Below are 18,650 nucleotides of genomic sequence, written 5' to 3'. Positions count from 1 at the left end.
CCACAGGACCCCAAATCCACATTATAATCAACATTCACCCTGGGAAAAAATAAGTGAGGGAGCCAAACTGGCTCTGGACTTCACAGTAAATAAGACACAAACACTCTTTAACTCACAATAGAAGTGAAGACCAATGACGTTACATCAGGTTTTATTTAACCTTGTCTTTGTTTAATCTTTGCTAAAGAAGATCTACGCAACATGTGCTCTTTAGCTGGTGACTTCACTCGGTGTTAAAGACAGAAGCTGCACTCTAATATTAAAACAAGTAACTATATTCAGCATTTAGAGTGGACCTATAGGAGGTCTGAATCCGAGTAATACAAAGAAAAAAAAGAATCATTGAATGTTCATTCCTTCAAACGTGGAAGTCTGATTTCATGTTCTGAAGTTCTTACTTTTTTTACTCTTTCAATCTGCTCTTCTGCTAACAAGTGACATGTGAACTGTTGTTACATCAGTTAATGTCCTATAATTATCTGGAGTCTAATGCACAAGTGAGTTGTGTTGTTGTTGTGGGTGGCCGGCATGGTGCAGAACTGAATAGCAGACTGACGTGGGAGTGAGTCAGTCGTATTGCGAGTGCCTGAGCTGCAGGATGATTAAGGTTGTGATTACCTTGGCAGTGATTTTTATAATTATGATGATATTCAGGTGCCACACAGAGGACACATGACTGGTGACTGGGAAAGGCACTTTTGCAAAACTTACCTGGAAGAACATGCATCCTGACTGGGTTTGTGTGACGCAAAGAAAACTGTTTTGTGCCAGCAAACTTAGCTGAGTCCTGCAGAAAAAAAATGGCTTCTCCAGAGGCGTTATGTGGCAGCCAGATAACAGCGCCGTGTGGGGATGAAAATCAAATTCAAGTAGAGTGGATTCTGTTTTTCCACTATAGATTCTCCATTAAAGCTGAAAATACTGGCATGATTGTCTGACAACCAGGTGCACAAGATTTTGGAGTAGAGTATTTGGAGTAGAGTATTTATAACCTATAGCTAACAATACTTGTTGGCTTCTTTTTCATCTCCCACTTTAACTACAAGATTGTATCAGCATCAGTCGGGTTTGTTATTCCCTCCCTAATAATAATTTCCTTTAAATTATTTAACCTTAAATTCTGAAAATGTATTGTCGTGACAGAGATATACTAAAGGCCAGTCTGTGTGCTAAATATTTCAGAATGTAAAGCTCATTTAAAAAAAAACAAACGTGTTACTCTGCGTTTCCCCAGACAACACTAATTTCACAGCTGAGCTGCTGTCTCCTGGGAGCCCAGTGCATTATGGGTTACATCCCAGTGTAAAAACTGTGACATCAGATAACTTTTTTCATACTCTGCAGTCTCCTGATGTCAAAGAGAAGTCCTATACTTGTTCTTATTAACTGACGCTGCAATTATTACAAAATATATCGCTGCAAAAAGGATTGAAAGTATAAACTGCCTTATTGAAAAAAAATTCAAAAGTTGTTTTATACATTAAAACTCATGAACTCACAAATCTAGCCTCATTTATCTAGCAGACATTAGGAAGTCTAAATGTTCACACTGAGAATCTCTGATGTATGTTATGCACAAACAAGGCTGACAGCGACGTCACCCACATAGTCCCAGGGGATGACTCACCTGTGTGGGTGTAGCATGGGCTAACATTAATTATTAACAATGGTACGGGTTATTATAAGTCATGTTAAGAGTGTAAGGCCATGAGAGGTCCTGAAAATGTCAGCCTTAATTGCCTTTTTATTTTTTATTACTTTTAAATCACACCCATCTTTTTTTAAGTGTGAAAATAAGGTACCTGTTGATTTCAGACTTTTTAATAATAATATTAAAAAAAATTGAATCCATGTTTGCTGTAATGCTGTAGAGCTTAGTACAAGGTCTCAGATCTGGCCTGCAGGTGGGGCTGTGGACTAAGTTAGTGAAGAAGTAAACGTCCAGGAAACACAGGCAGACAAGAGGTTAATCTAACGGGTAGATCGGGCCATTTTTCAGCGTTGACTGTCGCTCTCCACATACTGTGTGTTATAAGAAGTTTATTTTTAGCAGTTTGATGGACAATTTCAGGAGATATTCAGGTGATACCAAGTGAATGACTCTATACTGCGATGTAATTTGACCATTTCATTTTACTTGAAGTTTAAGTCATTCAATGACAACAACAAACTCGTCCTTACAAATTTATTATTTAACATAAACTTTTAAGAACTGTGAAATGCTCAATCACATGAAATATTCGTCCTTAACTGAATAACAGCGATCATGGTGAACTTTCAGAAGATATTCTGCTTCCCTCCCTCTCAATTAAATACGAAAGAGGATTAGGGCCACCAAAAAAAAAGTGGGCAAAAGTCAGAATTCTGACTTTAATGTGAGAATTCTGACTTTTTTCTCAGAATTCTGACTTTTTACTCAAAATTCTTTTACCTCAAAATTGTTACTTTACGGTCAGAATTCTGACTTTTCCCTCAGAATTCTGGAAAAGAAGAAAAAAAGACGTGCCCACTTTCTTTTTTCCAGTGGCCCTAATCCTCTCCCATAATTAAACATTAACACTTAAATCCAAATAAAAACGGCATCAAACAACCGGCTGTCTGACAGCCTCACCACACAGCCTACACTTTAACCATGAACCGGTTTTAGTCTTTATGATGGGCTCTTCATCGACTCGTGTCCTTCTTAGTCCATGGTCTTATCACTCCAGGCCATTGACTTCCTCTTGGCCAATTCCATCCAGGACGGCTGACCGCTGTCAGACATGGATTGCAGCACCGAGGGCAGTGTGGGTGATGATGACGGTGATGAAGAAGACGCTGCATTTTTCCGTGACCATCTGTCCTCACGCGACCTTTCTGCAACTTTGGTGGGGCTTAACTCTAAAAAAACGAAATGCAGAAAAAATCTAGGTCAAATGGGTTCAGTAAGAATATTAAAAAGGTGTTTGTACAGCAATGATTTATTATCACTCTGAGCAAACACACCTGCAAGGTTTACTGCTTGTCTTTCATCTGTATCTTTGATCACAGGTGCGTTTTTTGCCATGGTAGGGGATTCACCTGATCCCTGCATGTCTGTATGCGTTTTCCTCAATTCCACCTAAGAACACACATTCAGGACAATCTTGTCAGTTCAAAACATCCCTATTATCTGTTCATGGCCTGCATTTCAACCACCGTGAGAAAGTGCCATAAAAAGTCCAGAAACAATCATAAATTTAACCTGCTAATAAACCCAGTCAAAATCATCAGTTCCATTGCAATAAAACAATATGTTGGTAGCCACCAGGACACCAAATGAATGACGGACACATGCTAGGCTACTGTTATAGTTGCCAAATAGAGACTTGGAGATTTTCTAAACATTTCTATTTTCAAATGGGCATAGATCTGACTGCCACAGACAGCAAGGGGAGGTCAGGCAGCACTGTGAGGATGGCAAATGATATGAAAGATAGTTATAAAGAAGTACCACAAACCCCCTTGGGTCCAGGCGGTGTGGTCCACTCTCCCCGTCTCTCTAAAAAAGCAGCCTTCTCGCTTACAGAACCAGACCAAAATGCTCTTCGGCTTGTGAGTGGCGGAGCCTCTTTTTGCTCACTGGCTTCTCTCTCCCCTCTTCCTGAGGCAAAAGCTGAAGCAGAGGCTGACGAGGCTGCGGGAGCTGAAGTCTGCGCTGAAGGTGTGGGCTTGAGCTGCTGGGCAGACTGGAGACCTCGATTGCTCCAGGAGGATTGCTGCTGGCCTGAGGAAAGGTAAGACTGCGCAGGAGACTGTGTGGCGCCACCTTGTGCAAACTGAAACGAGGTGTCTGTTTGTGAAGGGGAGCGCAAAGGAGAATGGGTTGTCCACGGATTGGTGGTTACCACTGAATGTGAGGCAGACTTAGTTGTGTTCATCTGGTCTTCACTGGTGTGTTTTGACATTTGTGGATCTCTGGAGGCATTGGGCAGCACAGGAGATGCCTTCTGTTGCAGAAATACTGGCGATGTTTTGACAGTCTGTGCTTGGCTTCTGCTTTGATTCGTTTCTGCCGATGGCTGCTTTGCAGCTTGCACAGTCTGTGTCTGTACTTGTGTAAAAGTCTCTGTTGGATTTGTGGGCTGCGCTTGTGCCTGCGGTCGTGCTGAAGATTGCATGTTTGCCTGTAAATTTCCTGCAAAATCTCTGGGGAATCTACTAATGAAAAGTTGTTGAAGGCTCTTGGTTTTTTCCATGGCCAGAGCCATCCAGGACACCTCAGATGAGGTCGCCTGCGGGGCAGGTTGAGGCTCCCGGGGTGTAGCTTCTGCTTCTTTTGTGTTTGCAGGCATCGTCTGAACGTCGGAAATTTCGCTGGCAAATGGAGCATTATGTTTGACTGGAGGAGAGAAGCCAGATGGGGTTTGATCTAAGGGAGACACACAAATCTGTTAGATACGCTCGGCAGCACTGTTACCGTTAAAGTTTGCCCTGGTGGTATCTTAATGAGTACAAAGTTCCCCTGTGATCAGTAAAAATCTTATCTTCCTAGAGTGATTATTTACCACGTTAAGCAGCAACAACAGTGCACATCTGTGCAATATTAACTCTGTAATCAAAGAGATAATGGCTGTGAGACGCTGCTTCACTATCAGTGTAAATTTAAAGCAGATCTCCAAATTAAACATCAGCTTATATAATCAGTGTGATTCCAGTGTGATATTTTATGTGTTATGCTATATTATTACATATTTATTTTATTTTATTTTATTTTATTTTATTTTATTTTATTTTATTTTATTTTATTTTTACTTTACACATTTTGCCTAAATTCTTTAGCTTTTTCCTTTTTGGTCTAATTTACTTAGCTGGATTTTTCTGAATTTGCAAGACATTTTTAAAAACTATTTTGAGTACTTTCAAACCTTCTACATGACAATGTTAGGAGCTCTGAAAGACTCACCAGCTGGTCTGACCTCTCCAGAGGAGGATGGCATCCAAGACGCATTTGCTTGCAGCTTTTTTTCACTTATTTCTTGGCATTTTTGGTCACCTTGGTCCTCACCCAGTGCTGACTTTGAATGCCTGTTAGAAGACGTATCAAGCCGAAATCGAAGTGAATGAGATGTGGAGCGCAGTTTGACACCGAAAGCTGTTTTTCCGTGTTCCTCCTGGGGCTCCTTTGCTTCCACCGCCTCTTCCACCTCTTCCTGGCTGCTCTCGATCTCCTCCGCCTCAGCAGCGCCTGTGTCTGCAGTTGCATCTTTATATGCTGTCACTGATTCCACCTTTTTGAAGCTGTCACTCCTGTCCCAGAGAACAGCTGAGGTTTTAGGTGGTGCGCCTTCTTGACGAAACCATCCTAAAGCAAAAGGATGCTCTCTTGGCTCTTTAAGTTCCTCCTTTTCCCTGTTTTTCTCCTCCATTTCCTTAGTGATCCTGTTCCTGGCGTCAGCCCGTTCCAAAACTCCCAAAAAACTGCCCGATCGGGGTCTTTCTCCATCTCGGTTTCTCGATGCAGTGACAGAAAAGTGGAAAGAGCCAGATCCTTGGGCATATCGTTTAATTCCTCTTATGGTCTCGCTATCACCTTGAACCTCCTGGCTAGCAGAGGAAGACCTGAATGCCATTCCTGAGGCATTATCATCATGAGGCATTAGTTGCTTCTCCAAATCCCCTTGTCTTTGTTCCTTCAGTCCTGACTCTATGAAGGACGAGTGTGGACGTTCACCAGATGCTGAACCTACACGTCTGCGAGGTTTAACTCGAGGTACTTGGGAGGCTACCGTCTCAGGAAGAGCGTGGTCCTGTTTGGAGAAACTTTGACTTGTTGGTTTGGGTACCGCCTCTGATGTGACCAGTGCCACTTCTGCAGATTTTGAAGGAAGACGCCGATGTACAATGGGAACGGCAATTTTTTCTTCTTCTTCCCTTTCTTTTTCTTCTTCTTTTGTTTCCACTGTTACTTCTTCTTGAGCACCAAGATGGTGTTTTAGTTCTTTGACAGGCTCGGGTCGGTCAATGTTGTTCATGGTGTCTAAATGAGACTGAGAGATGGTCTGAAGATAAATAAAAAAAGAGCGAGAGATATGAAGGGCAGGAAAGTGAAGTGGCGGTGCACTATTTGCTTATACAAAGAGCATACAAGAGAGAGAAATAACTACAGCAACTTACCACGGCAGCTTTCATCTTAGTGCTGGCCCTCTGGTTTCTGGGTTTGATAGACATTCGGTGGCGTGCGGCAGAAGTGTCTAAGCGGGAAGCGAACTGAGCCGGTGTTCTAAAATCCGATGGGACCTCAGCAGCAGAAGGAGAAACAGAGGGGACGGAAAGAGGAAAAGCATGGGATGGAGTCAAGGGAAGAGATTTGATAGGTGCAGGTTTGGGGATGGGTGAGAGAGTGCGAGATGTTGGCTGAGATATTGCCTGCAAAGAAAAAAAGGCCAACAAAATCGCTGTACAATCCTGCAAACAACGGGCTAAGAGAAAGAACTACAAAATACAGTGTTTTGGATTATTATGTCAATGTATCACACATGGTTGTTTCTACCTCTATTACCTATCTGATATTCTATATGGAGTGGCGCCAAAGAGGCTTGCAGGGACACAGTTTAACAGTGCACCTTACATAAGAACCCTCTGGCTCCATCACTGATTCGACTTTTGGAAACAGCATTTCAGATGACAGATTCCTTTCTTGAAGTTTCTGTCCAGTCAATCCCACGTACACCGTAAATCCTCAGGGGTGTCCAGACCGTGCATTAATCTGTGTCTTAAAATAGTCCCCAACATATGCACCACTTTCTCCTGCTTAAATAAAACGTTTTACAGCGACCAGCTGTTTTAGGGATTACTGTGCTATATACTGTTTTCTTAAATAATGCTATATATTTATAACCCCACTTTTTTCAGTTATAACTATAGTAGGAAAAAATGGGGGTACAGTGCTGGCCTTTTTTATGGGATATGCTGAGAATAAAAACACTTTATGCTTACTTGTTAAATTTAAACAAATGCAAATCCTGCTTTTGAATCCACGCATCATCTAATCAGCAGGATTATTCACCTTTGTAAGGGTTTCCTGAGATGCATTGTCTTCTCCTGAATCATGAGGAGGACTGTGAGGAAGTGACTCCTGGCTGCTCAGATCCGCTGGACGTCTCATTGGCAGGACCATAGGAGGTGGGCCCAAATGCATTTTCTGCTGCTGAAGCGTCATCTGTGATGACAGAGCGCAGCACGAGGATTTTAATAGAGTCACTGTTACCATACGTTTAAACAACAGGCCTAAAATAAAGAAGTGCCGTACCTGGAGAGCTTTGATTTTGCTGTGAACGTTCTCCTGAGATAAAACCCTGGTGGGTTCAGGCTCTGTCATGACCAGGTCATCCAGAAAGATGCTGTCGTGGGATAGCGCCCGTGATCCCATGATGGCCTGTGTGCATCTAAGTGGAACCAGAAGAAGGACGAGTCAAAGTAAGGACAAGTAAGTGAATCTGAAAGAGAATTTTTCGAAAGGCGTCGTGTCACGTAAACACTCACACCAAATCTTCTTCTGATCCGAGATCTTTTCCTGCAGTGATGTCACTGGCTGACTGGCTGAGTTTGGCATTTCCTTCTCCGCCTGCTCTCTTACTTCTCCCAAATAAACGAGTTTTCAGATCCTTGATCTTGGATCTTTTACGTCCTAACAGAGATTGAGACGAGACAGATCCAGGTCACAGCATTTCACGTGCACGTGAACAAGGAGAACTCACGTGCTCTCTATTTTCTGTTTTCGAGACGTTCTATTAAAGAGCGTCTCTTTCACATTTCACTTCATGACGATGTGTTAGCACTCTCAGGTTAAACTACGAGACAGATCACCTCACCTGCGACGTCGTCTGCACTTTCTTCTGCGTCTCCCGAGAAAGACTCCATCGGTCTGATCCCTAAAAGAAAAAAAAAGTGTAGAGCAGATGACAGTTAAGTGTTCAGTGGAAAATACTTCGCTTGTTGTCTTTGCAGGAGTAAACATGGACTCGAGGTTCAAAGGTTTATTACTGTTCATTATCAGTTGGGAGGGCTGGGTGAGGACAGTCTGTTGTCAAGATGAACAACGTCTTAATCGATATTACATGCCAAGAAAAACCACCCCAGGTACTACAGAGTAGGAAGAATGTGGATTTGAAGCATGGCATCGCACTGTGCAGCCCGACAACACATTTGATGAACAAAGCAAAAGCTAAAATCTTCCTTCACTGCTTTACCATCTTACAAACATCCTGACTGAGTCGGCGTGCTACTCTATGCTAAAGTCAGTTCCAATTTTTTTCATGAAGACCAGCCTGACATTAGAATATCCCACCTTTTGCAGGGTGCTGGTGTATCTAAGGAACTGTTGTCAACAGAGCATGAGGCTGTATAACTGCCTGATAAGACAAGATGTGCCAGCTTATGGACAAACAAGCAAAGTCCACGCTGCACCTCTCACGCCACCGATTACACCCTTTTCACTCGATCCTCAAAAAAGTTGCGATCAGTTTAAGCAAATCGATTTAAACAGTATGTAAACCTCAGACTTGATTTCCTCTCCGCAGTGAAGTGCTCCCTGTGGTTTCACCGTTCACTGAGCTGAACTATAGCTCCCAGAGAAACAGAGGATAATCCGGTGGATTATTGACATTGCAGAGAGATTCTTGTAAGATTTCACAACGCCATAATGATCCACAACGCTGCAACATTTCTCCACCAGGTGACATTCCCTGGGGGAAAACACACACGCACTCCAGATGGGGAGGGAGGAAGAAAAAAAAGAAAACAACGGCTGAACTTACCAAAAATCTAAAACCAAGCACCTCAACTTGTCCCTCCTGATCGTCCTCCTCTCTTCACGGAGCGGTCTTGTATCAGCTGTGTCCCTGCCTTAATGATTAAACCTCAGACTTACCACATCTGCAGACGGAGGGAGATACCGAGGGAAGGGAGTGAGGGAGGTGGGAAAAAAACAGGCTGGGAGAAAAGAAAGAAAGGGAGAGAGAGAGAGAGAGAGAAGGTCACTTCCTGACAGGGTGAGCAAATGCACAAGAGAAAAGAGGACAGATGAGAATGTGTGTGTGTGAGAGAGAGAGAGTGAGAGAAAGAGAGCGAGAGAGAGAGAGAGAGATACTCTATTACATTAGTGGCACACTGTGGCCCTCTGTGCTAAGCTCCTTATAAAACGTTAACCTGATTTTAGGCCCAGAAATGAGAGTAGAGGGTAAAAAAATAAAAAATAAAGCTCCAGCTGGAAAGAGGACATGAATATAGGAATTATGGCTCATAGAGCTGTTTACATATTGCACAGGCTCGCTCACGCCCTTCCGATGATCAAAGAGTGGCGGCTATGGGTGTGCTGTGAGCGTTCAGAAATGAAATAAATAAATAAAAACAAACAGGAATCAGCCACCTCCCAGCACGTCACATCATTTTCACCCAAGACTGTTTGGCCACAGTCCTGAAGGTGCGGTCTTTAAAATGTTCACCTGGGACCTTTGCTCCTCTATAACTCCCACACACATTTTTCACGATATGCGAGACAATGCCTTGTTTCGGAGCAACGAGATGACACATTGTTCCTGCGAGTCCTACTTCCTGCGCATTCACACAGGACAGTACTGGGAGATGGGAGAGCTAATCTAGGCCACTGGGCTACAATCGGCGAGAGGGAGGGCCTGCAGGAATTGGCATGCGAACGCTTGCATCTGCATCCATGTGTCTGGAAGCTTGGCTGAGCAGCATCTCCAATGAGTCTCCTTATAGATAAATCCTCGTCTCTCCCACCAGAACCCACATCCAGCTGGGTAACATCTGGATTACATCCAATGGGACGCATGCACCGTGATAAGAGCCCACAGTGACATAACAGTCTGGGATGTGGTTTTATTTAATTCCCTCGTTCATAGATTTATTGTCCATAATCTACACATAAAGGAGAATACACACACAGGCTGATTTTTATCTTATAATAGGGATGTAATGTGATTATGGCTATTATCTGCTATCATAGGGATGTTGTTTGTAGATAATAAAGCATCATACACGTTTATTGCACTTTCTGCTTTTGTCATCACAGCATTTGTCCCCCTGACAGAAAGAAAGCAAAGGTACTGACTTTTAGCAGTATATGGCAGTCTCTGATTCATGTGGTGTTGCGATGGATTATAATTTCTTCCTCTCACAGGCCAGATGAGGGCTGTGCATATCGAGATTAAGGCCGATAGATAATCCGATCACAGCGCTGTTTGAACTCACGAGGGTTACCATTCATTCTAGCAAATGTGAAAAAAAATGTGAGGGAATTTTCTTTGGGTTTTTTTTATTTTTTCACTTTTATAGACGACTTTTTTTGGCAAGATGTTTCCATTGATTCATCCAAGAACAATTAGCCGATATCTGAAACCACTGAACAAGCTTTCCCCTGCAGCTTATCTGTATTTAGTTTGGGATTCTGGATTCAGATAAGAGTTTGATGGTAATCGTTAACTAGACGTCAGTGTCTTACATGCATGAAATGTTGCACCAATACAGAGCCAGCAGAAACAGAAGAAGCTATGTCTACAATATAGCTTTGGGACATAAAAATCAGTCAAAGATATAAAACATGTACATCTCCGGTAATTTTAAGTGTTAATAACCTTATCCAGAACACAATAATTGTGGAAATATGTAGGTTTTTAAGGAATCATGAGTTCAGTGCTCCATGACTGCTCGATCTGCTGATCCATGTAATATGTATGAAAGCTATGAAGCAGGTGGTGAATGTGCCTTAAGCTTAGACTTTGTTGTAATAAGAGTCAGAATGGGATTTGCAATGTTTGTGAACTTGTTACAGATGTAAAGACCTATGTCTGAATCAAATACAGTGTGTATAAGTGAATGAGTGGTTTTTGATGGATATACTCTGACTGTGTGGAGACTATGACAAGGTCTGATCTGCACTGACCGGCATCTGCTCTTTTTTTTTTAAGTCAGATTTTTATTGTTGGCAAATGTTTAGTTGAATCAGAGGACTCAGTCTTGTCTATCAACGCTTCATCAGACAAGCTACGATAAAATTTGACCAATCGAGTGTTGGCAGTTCGTCTTGTAATCGGAAGGTTGCCGGTTCGAGCCCCGGCTCCGACAGTCTCGGTCATTGTGTCCTTGGGCAAGACACTTCACCCGTTGCCTACTGGTGGTGGTCAGAGGGCCCGGTAGCGCCAGTGTCCGGCAGCCTCGCCTCTGTCAGTGCGCCCCAGGGCAGCTGTGGCTACAATGTAGCTTGCCATCACCAGTGTGTGGATGACTGAATGTAGTGTAAAGCGCTTTGGGGTCCTTAGGGACTAAGTAAAGCGCTATACAAATACAGGCCATTTACCATTTTTTAGTCAGTTTTCCAAGTTCACAAAATCTTTTCAGTTAGAAAACAAGAAAGCATCTCACAATCTTTCAGCACACTTTGGTCAGTTTTAATATTTATTCTGCATTTATGTATTATAAATAGTTTAAAAACTGTTACATTTTATTCATTTTTCAGTACAAAACGATATTTAGGGCCATGTTTGGTTTCTTTAATCTACTAATAGAATCAGGACGGTACATTTCCAGTCAACCGAAAAGGGCCTAATGTTTCATTACCTAGAGGTCCAATTACCCATCATAAGCAATTCATTTAAAAAGGGCCTAAAGTTAGCAATCCTGTAACACATTTTACTATTAATGCGTTTTAAGTATGTTTTGGTTTTGAATTTTTTAATTTAAATTTGATTTAAACAAAAATACATTTTTAATTGTGTAAAGTAATCTAGAAAAAATGTTTTGAAATAATTAATTTTCCCCAAAAAAGGTCTCTGTAGAATTACAATCTGTGGAAGTAAAAAAACCAAAATGATAAAAATATCCATATTTTTCATAAATATCATAGAAAACAGAAAAAAATCATAGAAAACTGAAGAACTGAAAACTGAACTTAAAAATCCACCAATAGCAGCGGCAGTACAGTTAGCAGAAATTTAAGATGTTCCAGTGCAGCAGAAATCAAACAGTAACCCATCTTGTTATAAAAGTTAGTCCCCAGACACCCGCAAGCTAAGGCAAATCCAACAATACTGTAGATCTGCTTGTGTTTGGAAGGCAGGTAAGTAAATTAAACGGCTTGGCAAAAAATAATCATTTTAGCTTTGTGAGTCTCATAGAGTTTTTGTGTGTTTGGTGTGGAAAATGTCTACGGTGGTCTCCTGGCACTGCCTGAGGTCATAGTCACAGTATCCAACAGAGAATCGGCCCTGCGAGACAAATGACAGAAAGATCTCGTTCACTTTAGCCACTCCGTAATTACAGATGAATACTAATAAGTATATAATGCGTAGTCTCACCTTAGGTCTCTTGAAGTAATCCAACCCTCTTCCAATTTTTATGATCCAGCCATTATCGAACCTAAAAATAAAATTAGGTTTAATTTACTGGGATAAAAGAGACCGTGAGAAATGGAGTGTTAATGTAGAAGTGAACATCGGATGTCACAAGGATGAACTTCTTTCCATTTGAAAACAAAAATCCTCACGCTGCACGTATGTGGCTGCTGAAAATCTGCAGGTGTACCTGATCTCCCGGTCATGGATAGTGGAGGAGTACTGCAGGTCTAGAGTCACTCCGTGAGAGCTGAGACTCTCTTTCAACTCGGCCAGAGCGCCGCTCTGCTGGCCACTATCAGCCTGCGGGACGGGAAATTACAGTATAAACTAAACAGAGGAGACAGCAGTGGCTGTTCAGCTTTGACTATAAAATGCAGCTCTATTGTGTGAGTAACTCACTTCATCCTGCGACGTGAGGAGGTGGATCTTGTTCACCTTGCAGGGGGCTTTTAGCAGCATCTCACAGAACCGAAGGAAGTTGTACAACTGTTTGTGAGACGAAAGGCGAGGGCTTTGTTTGGCATATTATATAAGGTTGGTACAGTTTAGGGCTGATTTTTAAATCCTAAACATAAAATTACAATTATTTATTATAAAGTGCTAGTCAAACTAATAAGGAGAAAGCTGCTTGCTTGCAGCTTGCAACACATGATCAGAGCAAAAAAAGATTTTCAGTATATGCGTTCAGGCTTTCATCAAAATCCACATCATAACTGAATGTGTTCCTCCTTTTTCCATACACGACCTCTACAAAAAGTTTAATTAAAATTAGCTTAGCAGTCTTTTCATAACCTACCAGACAGATTTTTATAACATTTGTTTGTTTAACTTCCACTAATCTGTGATAGTTCTATTAATCAATGAATCTTTCAGCCATCTAAATGTTGAAGGCTTTCTGGCCACAGAGAGACCCTGGCGCAGACCAGGACACGTTAAAGAGATTATGTCCCCCTGTCGGCTGCTCCTGCTACCCAAGGCGGAAAATGTATATGTGTATTGCAGACTTAGTCCTCTAGTATCATTCTATCGGTATCAAATTAATGGATAAACTCATTAAAGATAAGCTCTAACCTCTGAACAAAGCCTGATAAAAGACTGATGACAGAGTGGAATAAATAAAAACCCCAGTTAATGAAGACAAAACTCTTACTTGGTGGGTGTGCCGTATGTACGGGTCCTCCACCCAGACTTCAGTGAGAGCGCTGCTGATGTATGGCTTGAACAGAACCTCATAGCTGTAACCAGTAGAATCCTCTGATATTCTTATCTGCTCGTGGTACTTCCCATCTATCAGGGAAGAGAAGAGAAACACAAATTTTGAAAACCCCCTTCTTTAGCTGTGGCTCTTGCCATATATTTTCCCCCCAAATCTAAAAACTTAACCAGCACAGTCCTACACTGGAATAGGATCCTGTCTATATTTGGTTGTTGAGAAGATCGCACAGTCAATATTCAGCTAGAGCTGGATTACAGGGCAAAGTGGGCTTCAGCAACCCAAATCCACAGGGTCAGTCAGATTGTGCAAATTATTAATTTGGCTATATGCAACACTGAAGCACCTTGTTCACCTGATTTGAGTTCTTGCTTGTGTCAAAATTACCACAAAGTTCTACTTCTTGCTCCCTTTAGGGGTCGCAACATCTACCTCTGCCCCTTGGAGCTCCACTGTTACACCTGTCTCCCTCTCATTTACACACAGGTGCTACAGGTCTAACAGTCAAAACCACTGCAAACAAGAGGCTCAGTCGATCAGGGTAATTCATCTTTGCCCGGCCCACTTTGCCCTTTTTTTGCTCCATTACTGGTAAATTACCTTCCTTCATCTGATTCACATGAACTTTGATTTGCTCTGCTCTGTCCATGTAGCCCTTTATCTTCTCTCTGTAGTGTCCTCTCTTTGAGTCATCTTTTACAGCTGTTCACACGACAAAGAGAACATTAAAATAAGACGTTCAGCGTAATTCAGAGCAATGTTTAAAATATGTAATTATTATTATTTATTTATTTTTAAAGGAGGACCTTTTAACGCGTCTATAAGCAGCTGGATGCCTTCCTGGTAGCAGATGAGAGACTCCTGGAAACGTTCGCTCTGGTCCAGCTCCACCGCTCGCTTCAAGACAGACACGGCGGACGCCTCCATTCCCGACAGGTGGTTTTGTGTCATTGTTCTGTTTTTCAACTGTCTTTTAAGACATATACAACACTAAATAAGCTTCACGTTTCACCAGTGACAGGAAAGAAGCTGAGAGAAGTAGCTCTACCCACGAGTGCCCCATAAAAATAACTCCCGGAGAAACGTAATGACTTTGGTTAGAAAATTGATGGTTATGGTTTTTTTTTTTAAAATAAAAACACACAGTTAAAGTATTTTCAGTTTTTATTAAGTCCAAATTTATTCAAACAACATATTTATCACACTAGAAAATGAGGATAGGAACAATGTGCAAATTGCCGGTGCTCTCCAAGAGGCGGTGCTCTTTTAATGTAACTCCCCGACGTTTCCGGTTAAGACGGAGGAGAGAGAGGGCTTGACAGCAGCGTGACTCTCCTGTTTCACTGCTGTTTTCAGTGCCGAATTAATGTTTAAATGTGCAACTTGGTAAATATGGTATGTTTATAGGTCAGTTTTTCATAGCGGTTAGTTAGGCTCGAGTTCCGTGTTATTTAGCGGTTAGCAAGGCTGTAACCTTGTCTCGTAGCCCCTGTTAGCTAAAGAGCAGCAGAAGGAACACAACATGTCAGCTGTCTGTCGCAGTTTGAGCTTTTTATCAGTCAAGGTGGGTACATCACTGCACGTTTTTAATGTTTCAGACTTGAACTGTCTACAAAGTCTTTCGTACATCTTTAATTTGACATAAGGGCTCATTTAGTTTAACGCTGCTTGAGGAAAAATCCAGCTAAACATGAAACCTGAAACCCAAATCAGGGATGGGACTTGGAGAATAGTTACTGGATTTTTCTAGGTTTACTGGATTTATTTATTTTGTTTGCTAGATGACTGCAGTGCTGAATTTTAGGACGCGAAACTTTCAAATATAATCACCAACGTCCTGGATACATATACAACGTGCTCAGTTATGTAAAAAAAAAAAAAAAAAAATAGAAAACGAGGCCATTGTAACTAACTCAGCATTAATGAAACTCACAACTTGTTGTGTGAAGCCACTGGGCTTTTCTGCACCACTATCCAGTCAGCTGTGATGTGCACTAGGCTACATTTGCTGCAGAAAGTGCTCCAATTATTAAAGTTAGAACTTTAATACTAATATTGTCATCTAAGATTCCGTTCAGTTCAGGTTTATTTTATATATAGCACCAGTTTACATCAAAAGCGCTTCAATATGCTTTATGCCGTAAGGTAAAGACTCTGGAGTATTTGAGAAATCAAATACTATGATTTCAAATAGCCCCTATGAACAAGCACTTTGTGATGGTAGGAAGGAAAAACTCCCTTTTAACAGGAAGAAACCTCTGACAGAACCACCTCATGGAGGGGCAGGCATATGCTGTGACTGGAAAGGGCGATGAGAGGAAATAGAAGGGGGGGGGGGGGGGGGGCAAAGAGAGGTAGGAAAAAGCAGACTAAGGGAGAGAGAGAAGGCAAAAATGTATGTATGCAATAATGACTTAGTGCAGTGGTGTGTAAACAGAAGGGGAGTGAAAAGAGACAAGTGGAAGTGCTCAGGTGTATCAGATGTATGTAAGAAGGAATAATTTTATATCCAATTCTAGATTTAACAGGGATCCGGAGATGAAAAGCTAATATGGGAGGAATGTGATCTGTGTAGTTTGTCCACCAGAGGGCACGCTCCAACTTCCCTGTTGCTATTAGCTGTTAGGAGTAATACAAATACAACAACCTGACCAGAGTCAGGCAAAGCGTAAATCATTAAACGGATTACTACACATGACAAATGTTAGGGAAATCTGTTCATATTTTGTGGATCTGAAAGATAAAAACAAAATATCTGCTGATGTGTCAGAATATCAGATTTTTAAATCATTTAAAAAAAAACAACTTTTGTTCCCTAAAGAAAAGAATATCTACCACCAGTAACGGCAATCTATCTCTGAGACCTAACTCTACAGAACTTTTTAGATTTTCTGCATATGTAAGTAAACACATTTTCCTTGGTACTGGGCTTTGCTTTTTACCTTCTCTCTGTTTGCATATGTTACAGACCCTGACAGAAGCTCCAGTTTTGTCACCTTGTGCATGGTATGTGTCAGCACGAAGCAGATTCTCCAAATCCAGAATCCCACAAGAGGTAAGAATAAATTTAGAATCTATAATGTTGTACATTTGTAAAGTAATTAGCAACACTCAAAGTATGTAATGTCTTGTGGCCCTACCCAAGTGTGTGTCAAAATATAATTCTTTTACATTAATATTTATTTGGATTAAGTAAGTTTGGGTATAATTCCAGCAGGTCCAGTAGACAAAATGGTTTAGGTGGATTATTAGCTACTCAGATTTTTTTTTAGTGTTGCTTTAGGGCCGTCATTACAGATGAATCCTGCTATGGAATAATGATAATCCTTTATTCGGCATTTTCTTAACAGATTTTTGCTGAGCGATCGAAAGAGCACGAGAAATATGGTGGCGATCCAGACCAGCCGCACAAGCTGCATATAGTGACGCGGGTCAAAAGTGCGCTGCGAAGGCCATACTGGGAGAAAGAGATAATAAAACACCTTGGGCTTCAAAAGGTAAAATTTCTGTCATGGTACAGGACCCCAAACTGGGTTTCCTTTTTGTAAAGGCTACAGATTGTTTTTGTTTTACTTTTGGATTAACCTAATGTAACATGTTCAGTGTTTTTTGCTCATACAACAAAACACTGCTGCCAGCTTTAGTTCAGGAATTTCCATTTAATTCTTTGCATCTTTCAGCATCTTTTAACAGTGACTGTTGAAAGATGCTGACTGACTACAGAGTGTGTCACCTCATGCAGACGCTCACAGCCTTTATCTTTTGGAATAATATTCTGTCTTTATCTCGCACTTAGGCTCACGTCCCCGTAATTCATAAAAATACTCCTGCAGTCAACAGCCAACTGAAGTTTGTCAAGCACCTTGTAAGGTAGGATTGATTAACCAAAAGTAGTAACACATCACTCTTAAGGTACTATTAAAAAAAAGTTAGTTTTTTCAAATTGAGGTTGCCTGAGATACCTACATATCTATACTGTTATATCTCCTTTGCCATCTCTTTCTGATACCTTCAGGATACAGCCACTAAAGACTCCCTATGGGCTCCCTGCTGAGCATGACATGGCCGATGCATACATCAACAGCAAAGGAGAACTTATTGTACACCACCTCCTCCAACCTGTAGACAACAAGGCAATCGAATCTTAGCTCCACTGTTGCGTGTGTGAATGTCCTGGAAAATGTCCTGTTGTCATTCTCTCTGCAATGAGAGAAAGCCGTGGCACCAACCAGACTTCTTGATTGCTGTTTCCTGTGTTTTGATGCTGAGCTGCAGATGAATATGATTAAATGTTCTCATCAACCTGTCTCTCAAATGATTGAGCAAAGTACCATCCTGATGAAGCAGGAATACTGACATTAACGTCGCATCTGAAAAATTCAACTCTGTGCAAACCCACTGTTCTAAGTTTGAGTTAATTCAGGAATTACTCATTAAACTTTTCCAGAAAACTTGATTTATTTTTATTATTTTTTCTACATATCAACAGTTTAGCAATTTGAATACCAGCATATTAATTTTACAGACAGCTAGTAATTTGGTAAAAAGTGTAATTTGGTCTCACCACCTCAATTGTATCAGACTGCCAAACAGTTATTTATAGAAATCGAGGGCCCCCTTTTGTGTTGCGTTTTTTTAGTTTTGTAGTAATGCTCAGCGTGCTCAGCATAGCACCAGCCAGTCTCATCAGCTACAAATAATCCACGCCCATAAAATGTTTTTACATGGTTATAGTTTTCAGTTTAAAGGCAAAAACAGCAAATAGGGAACTCCGCCTATTTTGTTTTCTAAAAACAAAGACTCACATAAAAACACTGCCAGTAATTATACTGGCCACTTCATTATGTACATATGGCACACTGCTTGCTAATCCAAATATTTAATCAGCCAATCACATGGCAGCAACTCCATGCATTTAGACATGTAGACATGGTCATTACAGCCTGCTGCAGTATCAGAATGCCTCAGGGTGATTGAGTGTGCCATGGTTGTTTATGCCAGACAGTCTTGAGTATTTCAGAAACTGCTTATATTCTGGGATTTTCCAACACAACCTTCTCCAA

The 18,650-nt window shown here is 41.3% G+C and overlaps 3 protein-coding genes across 5 annotated transcripts; 1 reads left to right on the top strand and 2 right to left on the bottom strand.

Moving 5' to 3' along the window:
- Positions 1-2,202: 2,202 nt before the first annotated feature.
- On the bottom strand, positions 2,203-9,004 carry cracdla (cracd like a). Of its 3 annotated transcripts, none has more exons than XM_006788240.2 (10): positions 8,778-9,004; positions 7,833-7,892; positions 7,504-7,648; positions 7,271-7,406; positions 7,028-7,180; positions 6,136-6,387; positions 4,925-6,020; positions 3,480-4,390; positions 2,986-3,100; positions 2,203-2,880 (listed from the first exon to the last, which is right to left on the bottom strand). In XM_006788240.2, exons 2-10 carry the CDS (start codon positions 7,879-7,881, stop codon positions 2,684-2,686), a joined length of 3,054 nt encoding a protein of 1,017 aa, XP_006788303.2. In that variant the 5' UTR covers positions 7,882-7,892; positions 8,778-9,004; the 3' UTR covers positions 2,203-2,683. The 3 variants fall into 3 exon arrangements, 2 of the variants coding, with proteins under 2 accessions (XP_006788303.2, XP_087686188.1); XR_436812.3 differs by having other exon boundaries at positions 2,750-2,880; positions 3,473-4,390; XM_087830062.1 differs by lacking the exon at positions 8,778-9,004 and having other exon boundaries at positions 7,828-7,852.
- A 2,392-nt stretch (positions 9,005-11,396) lies between these two features.
- Positions 11,397-14,636, bottom strand: mitd1 (MIT, microtubule interacting and transport, domain containing 1). Its single transcript, XM_006788239.3, has 7 exons — positions 14,394-14,636; positions 14,188-14,289; positions 13,525-13,661; positions 12,774-12,860; positions 12,562-12,674; positions 12,336-12,396; positions 11,397-12,245 (listed from the first exon to the last, which is right to left on the bottom strand). The coding sequence occupies exons 1-7, from the start codon at positions 14,536-14,538 to the stop codon at positions 12,150-12,152; spliced, it is 741 nt and encodes a 246-aa protein (XP_006788302.1). The 5' UTR covers positions 14,539-14,636; the 3' UTR covers positions 11,397-12,149.
- Positions 14,637-14,863: 227 nt separating this feature from the next.
- On the top strand, positions 14,864-18,043 carry mrpl30 (mitochondrial ribosomal protein L30). The gene is made up of 5 exons (XM_006788238.2): positions 14,864-15,151; positions 16,556-16,642; positions 16,938-17,084; positions 17,384-17,457; positions 17,603-18,043. The coding sequence occupies exons 1-5, from the start codon at positions 15,110-15,112 to the stop codon at positions 17,733-17,735; spliced, it is 483 nt and encodes a 160-aa protein (XP_006788301.2). The 5' UTR covers positions 14,864-15,109; the 3' UTR covers positions 17,736-18,043.
- The last annotated feature ends 607 nt before the right edge of the window (positions 18,044-18,650 follow it).

This window comes from Neolamprologus brichardi, chromosome 16 (genome assembly GCF_056152115.1).
Source record: "Neolamprologus brichardi isolate AB-2024 chromosome 16, ASM5615211v1, whole genome shotgun sequence".
Taxonomy (NCBI): Eukaryota; Metazoa; Chordata; class Actinopteri; order Cichliformes; family Cichlidae; genus Neolamprologus; species Neolamprologus brichardi.
Note: the sequence above shows the minus strand (reverse complement) of the source record. Positions and strands in the feature narration are given on the sequence as shown.

What these genes read in the sequence shown, in the direction of transcription:
- mrpl30 (XM_006788238.2), top strand. Translation starts at nt 15,110, where the DNA reads ATGTCAGCTGTCTGTCGCAGTTTGAGCTTTTTATCAGTCAAG. An exon ending in TGAGCTTTTTATCAGTCAAG is followed by an intron (nt 15,152 to 16,555) that starts GTGGGTACATCA and finishes CATATGTTACAG; the next exon opens with ACCCTGACAGAAGCTCCAGT. An exon ending in AATCCAGAATCCCACAAGAG is followed by an intron (nt 16,643 to 16,937) that starts GTAAGAATAAAT and finishes TTTTCTTAACAG; the next exon opens with ATTTTTGCTGAGCGATCGAA.
- mitd1 (XM_006788239.3), bottom strand. Translation starts at nt 14,538, where the DNA reads ATGACACAAAACCACCTGTCGGGAATGGAGGCGTCCGCCGTGTCTGTC. An exon ending in TGTGAATCAGATGAAGGAAG is followed by an intron (nt 13,662 to 14,187) that starts GTAATTTACCAG and finishes CTTCCCTGATAG; the next exon opens with ATGGGAAGTACCACGAGCAG. An exon ending in TCCTCACGTCGCAGGATGAA is followed by an intron (nt 12,675 to 12,773) that starts GTGAGTTACTCA and finishes CCCGTCCCGCAG; the next exon opens with GCTGATAGTGGCCAGCAGAG.
- cracdla (XM_006788240.2), bottom strand. Translation starts at nt 7,881, where the DNA reads ATGGAGTCTTTCTCGGGAGACGCAGAAGAAAGTGCAGACGACGTCGCA. An exon ending in GCAAAATCAAAGCTCTCCAG is followed by an intron (nt 7,181 to 7,270) that starts GTACGGCACTTC and finishes CTGTCATCACAG; the next exon opens with ATGACGCTTCAGCAGCAGAA. An exon ending in ACAAGCAGTAAACCTTGCAG is followed by an intron (nt 2,881 to 2,985) that starts GTGTGTTTGCTC and finishes TCGTTTTTTTAG; the next exon opens with AGTTAAGCCCCACCAAAGTT.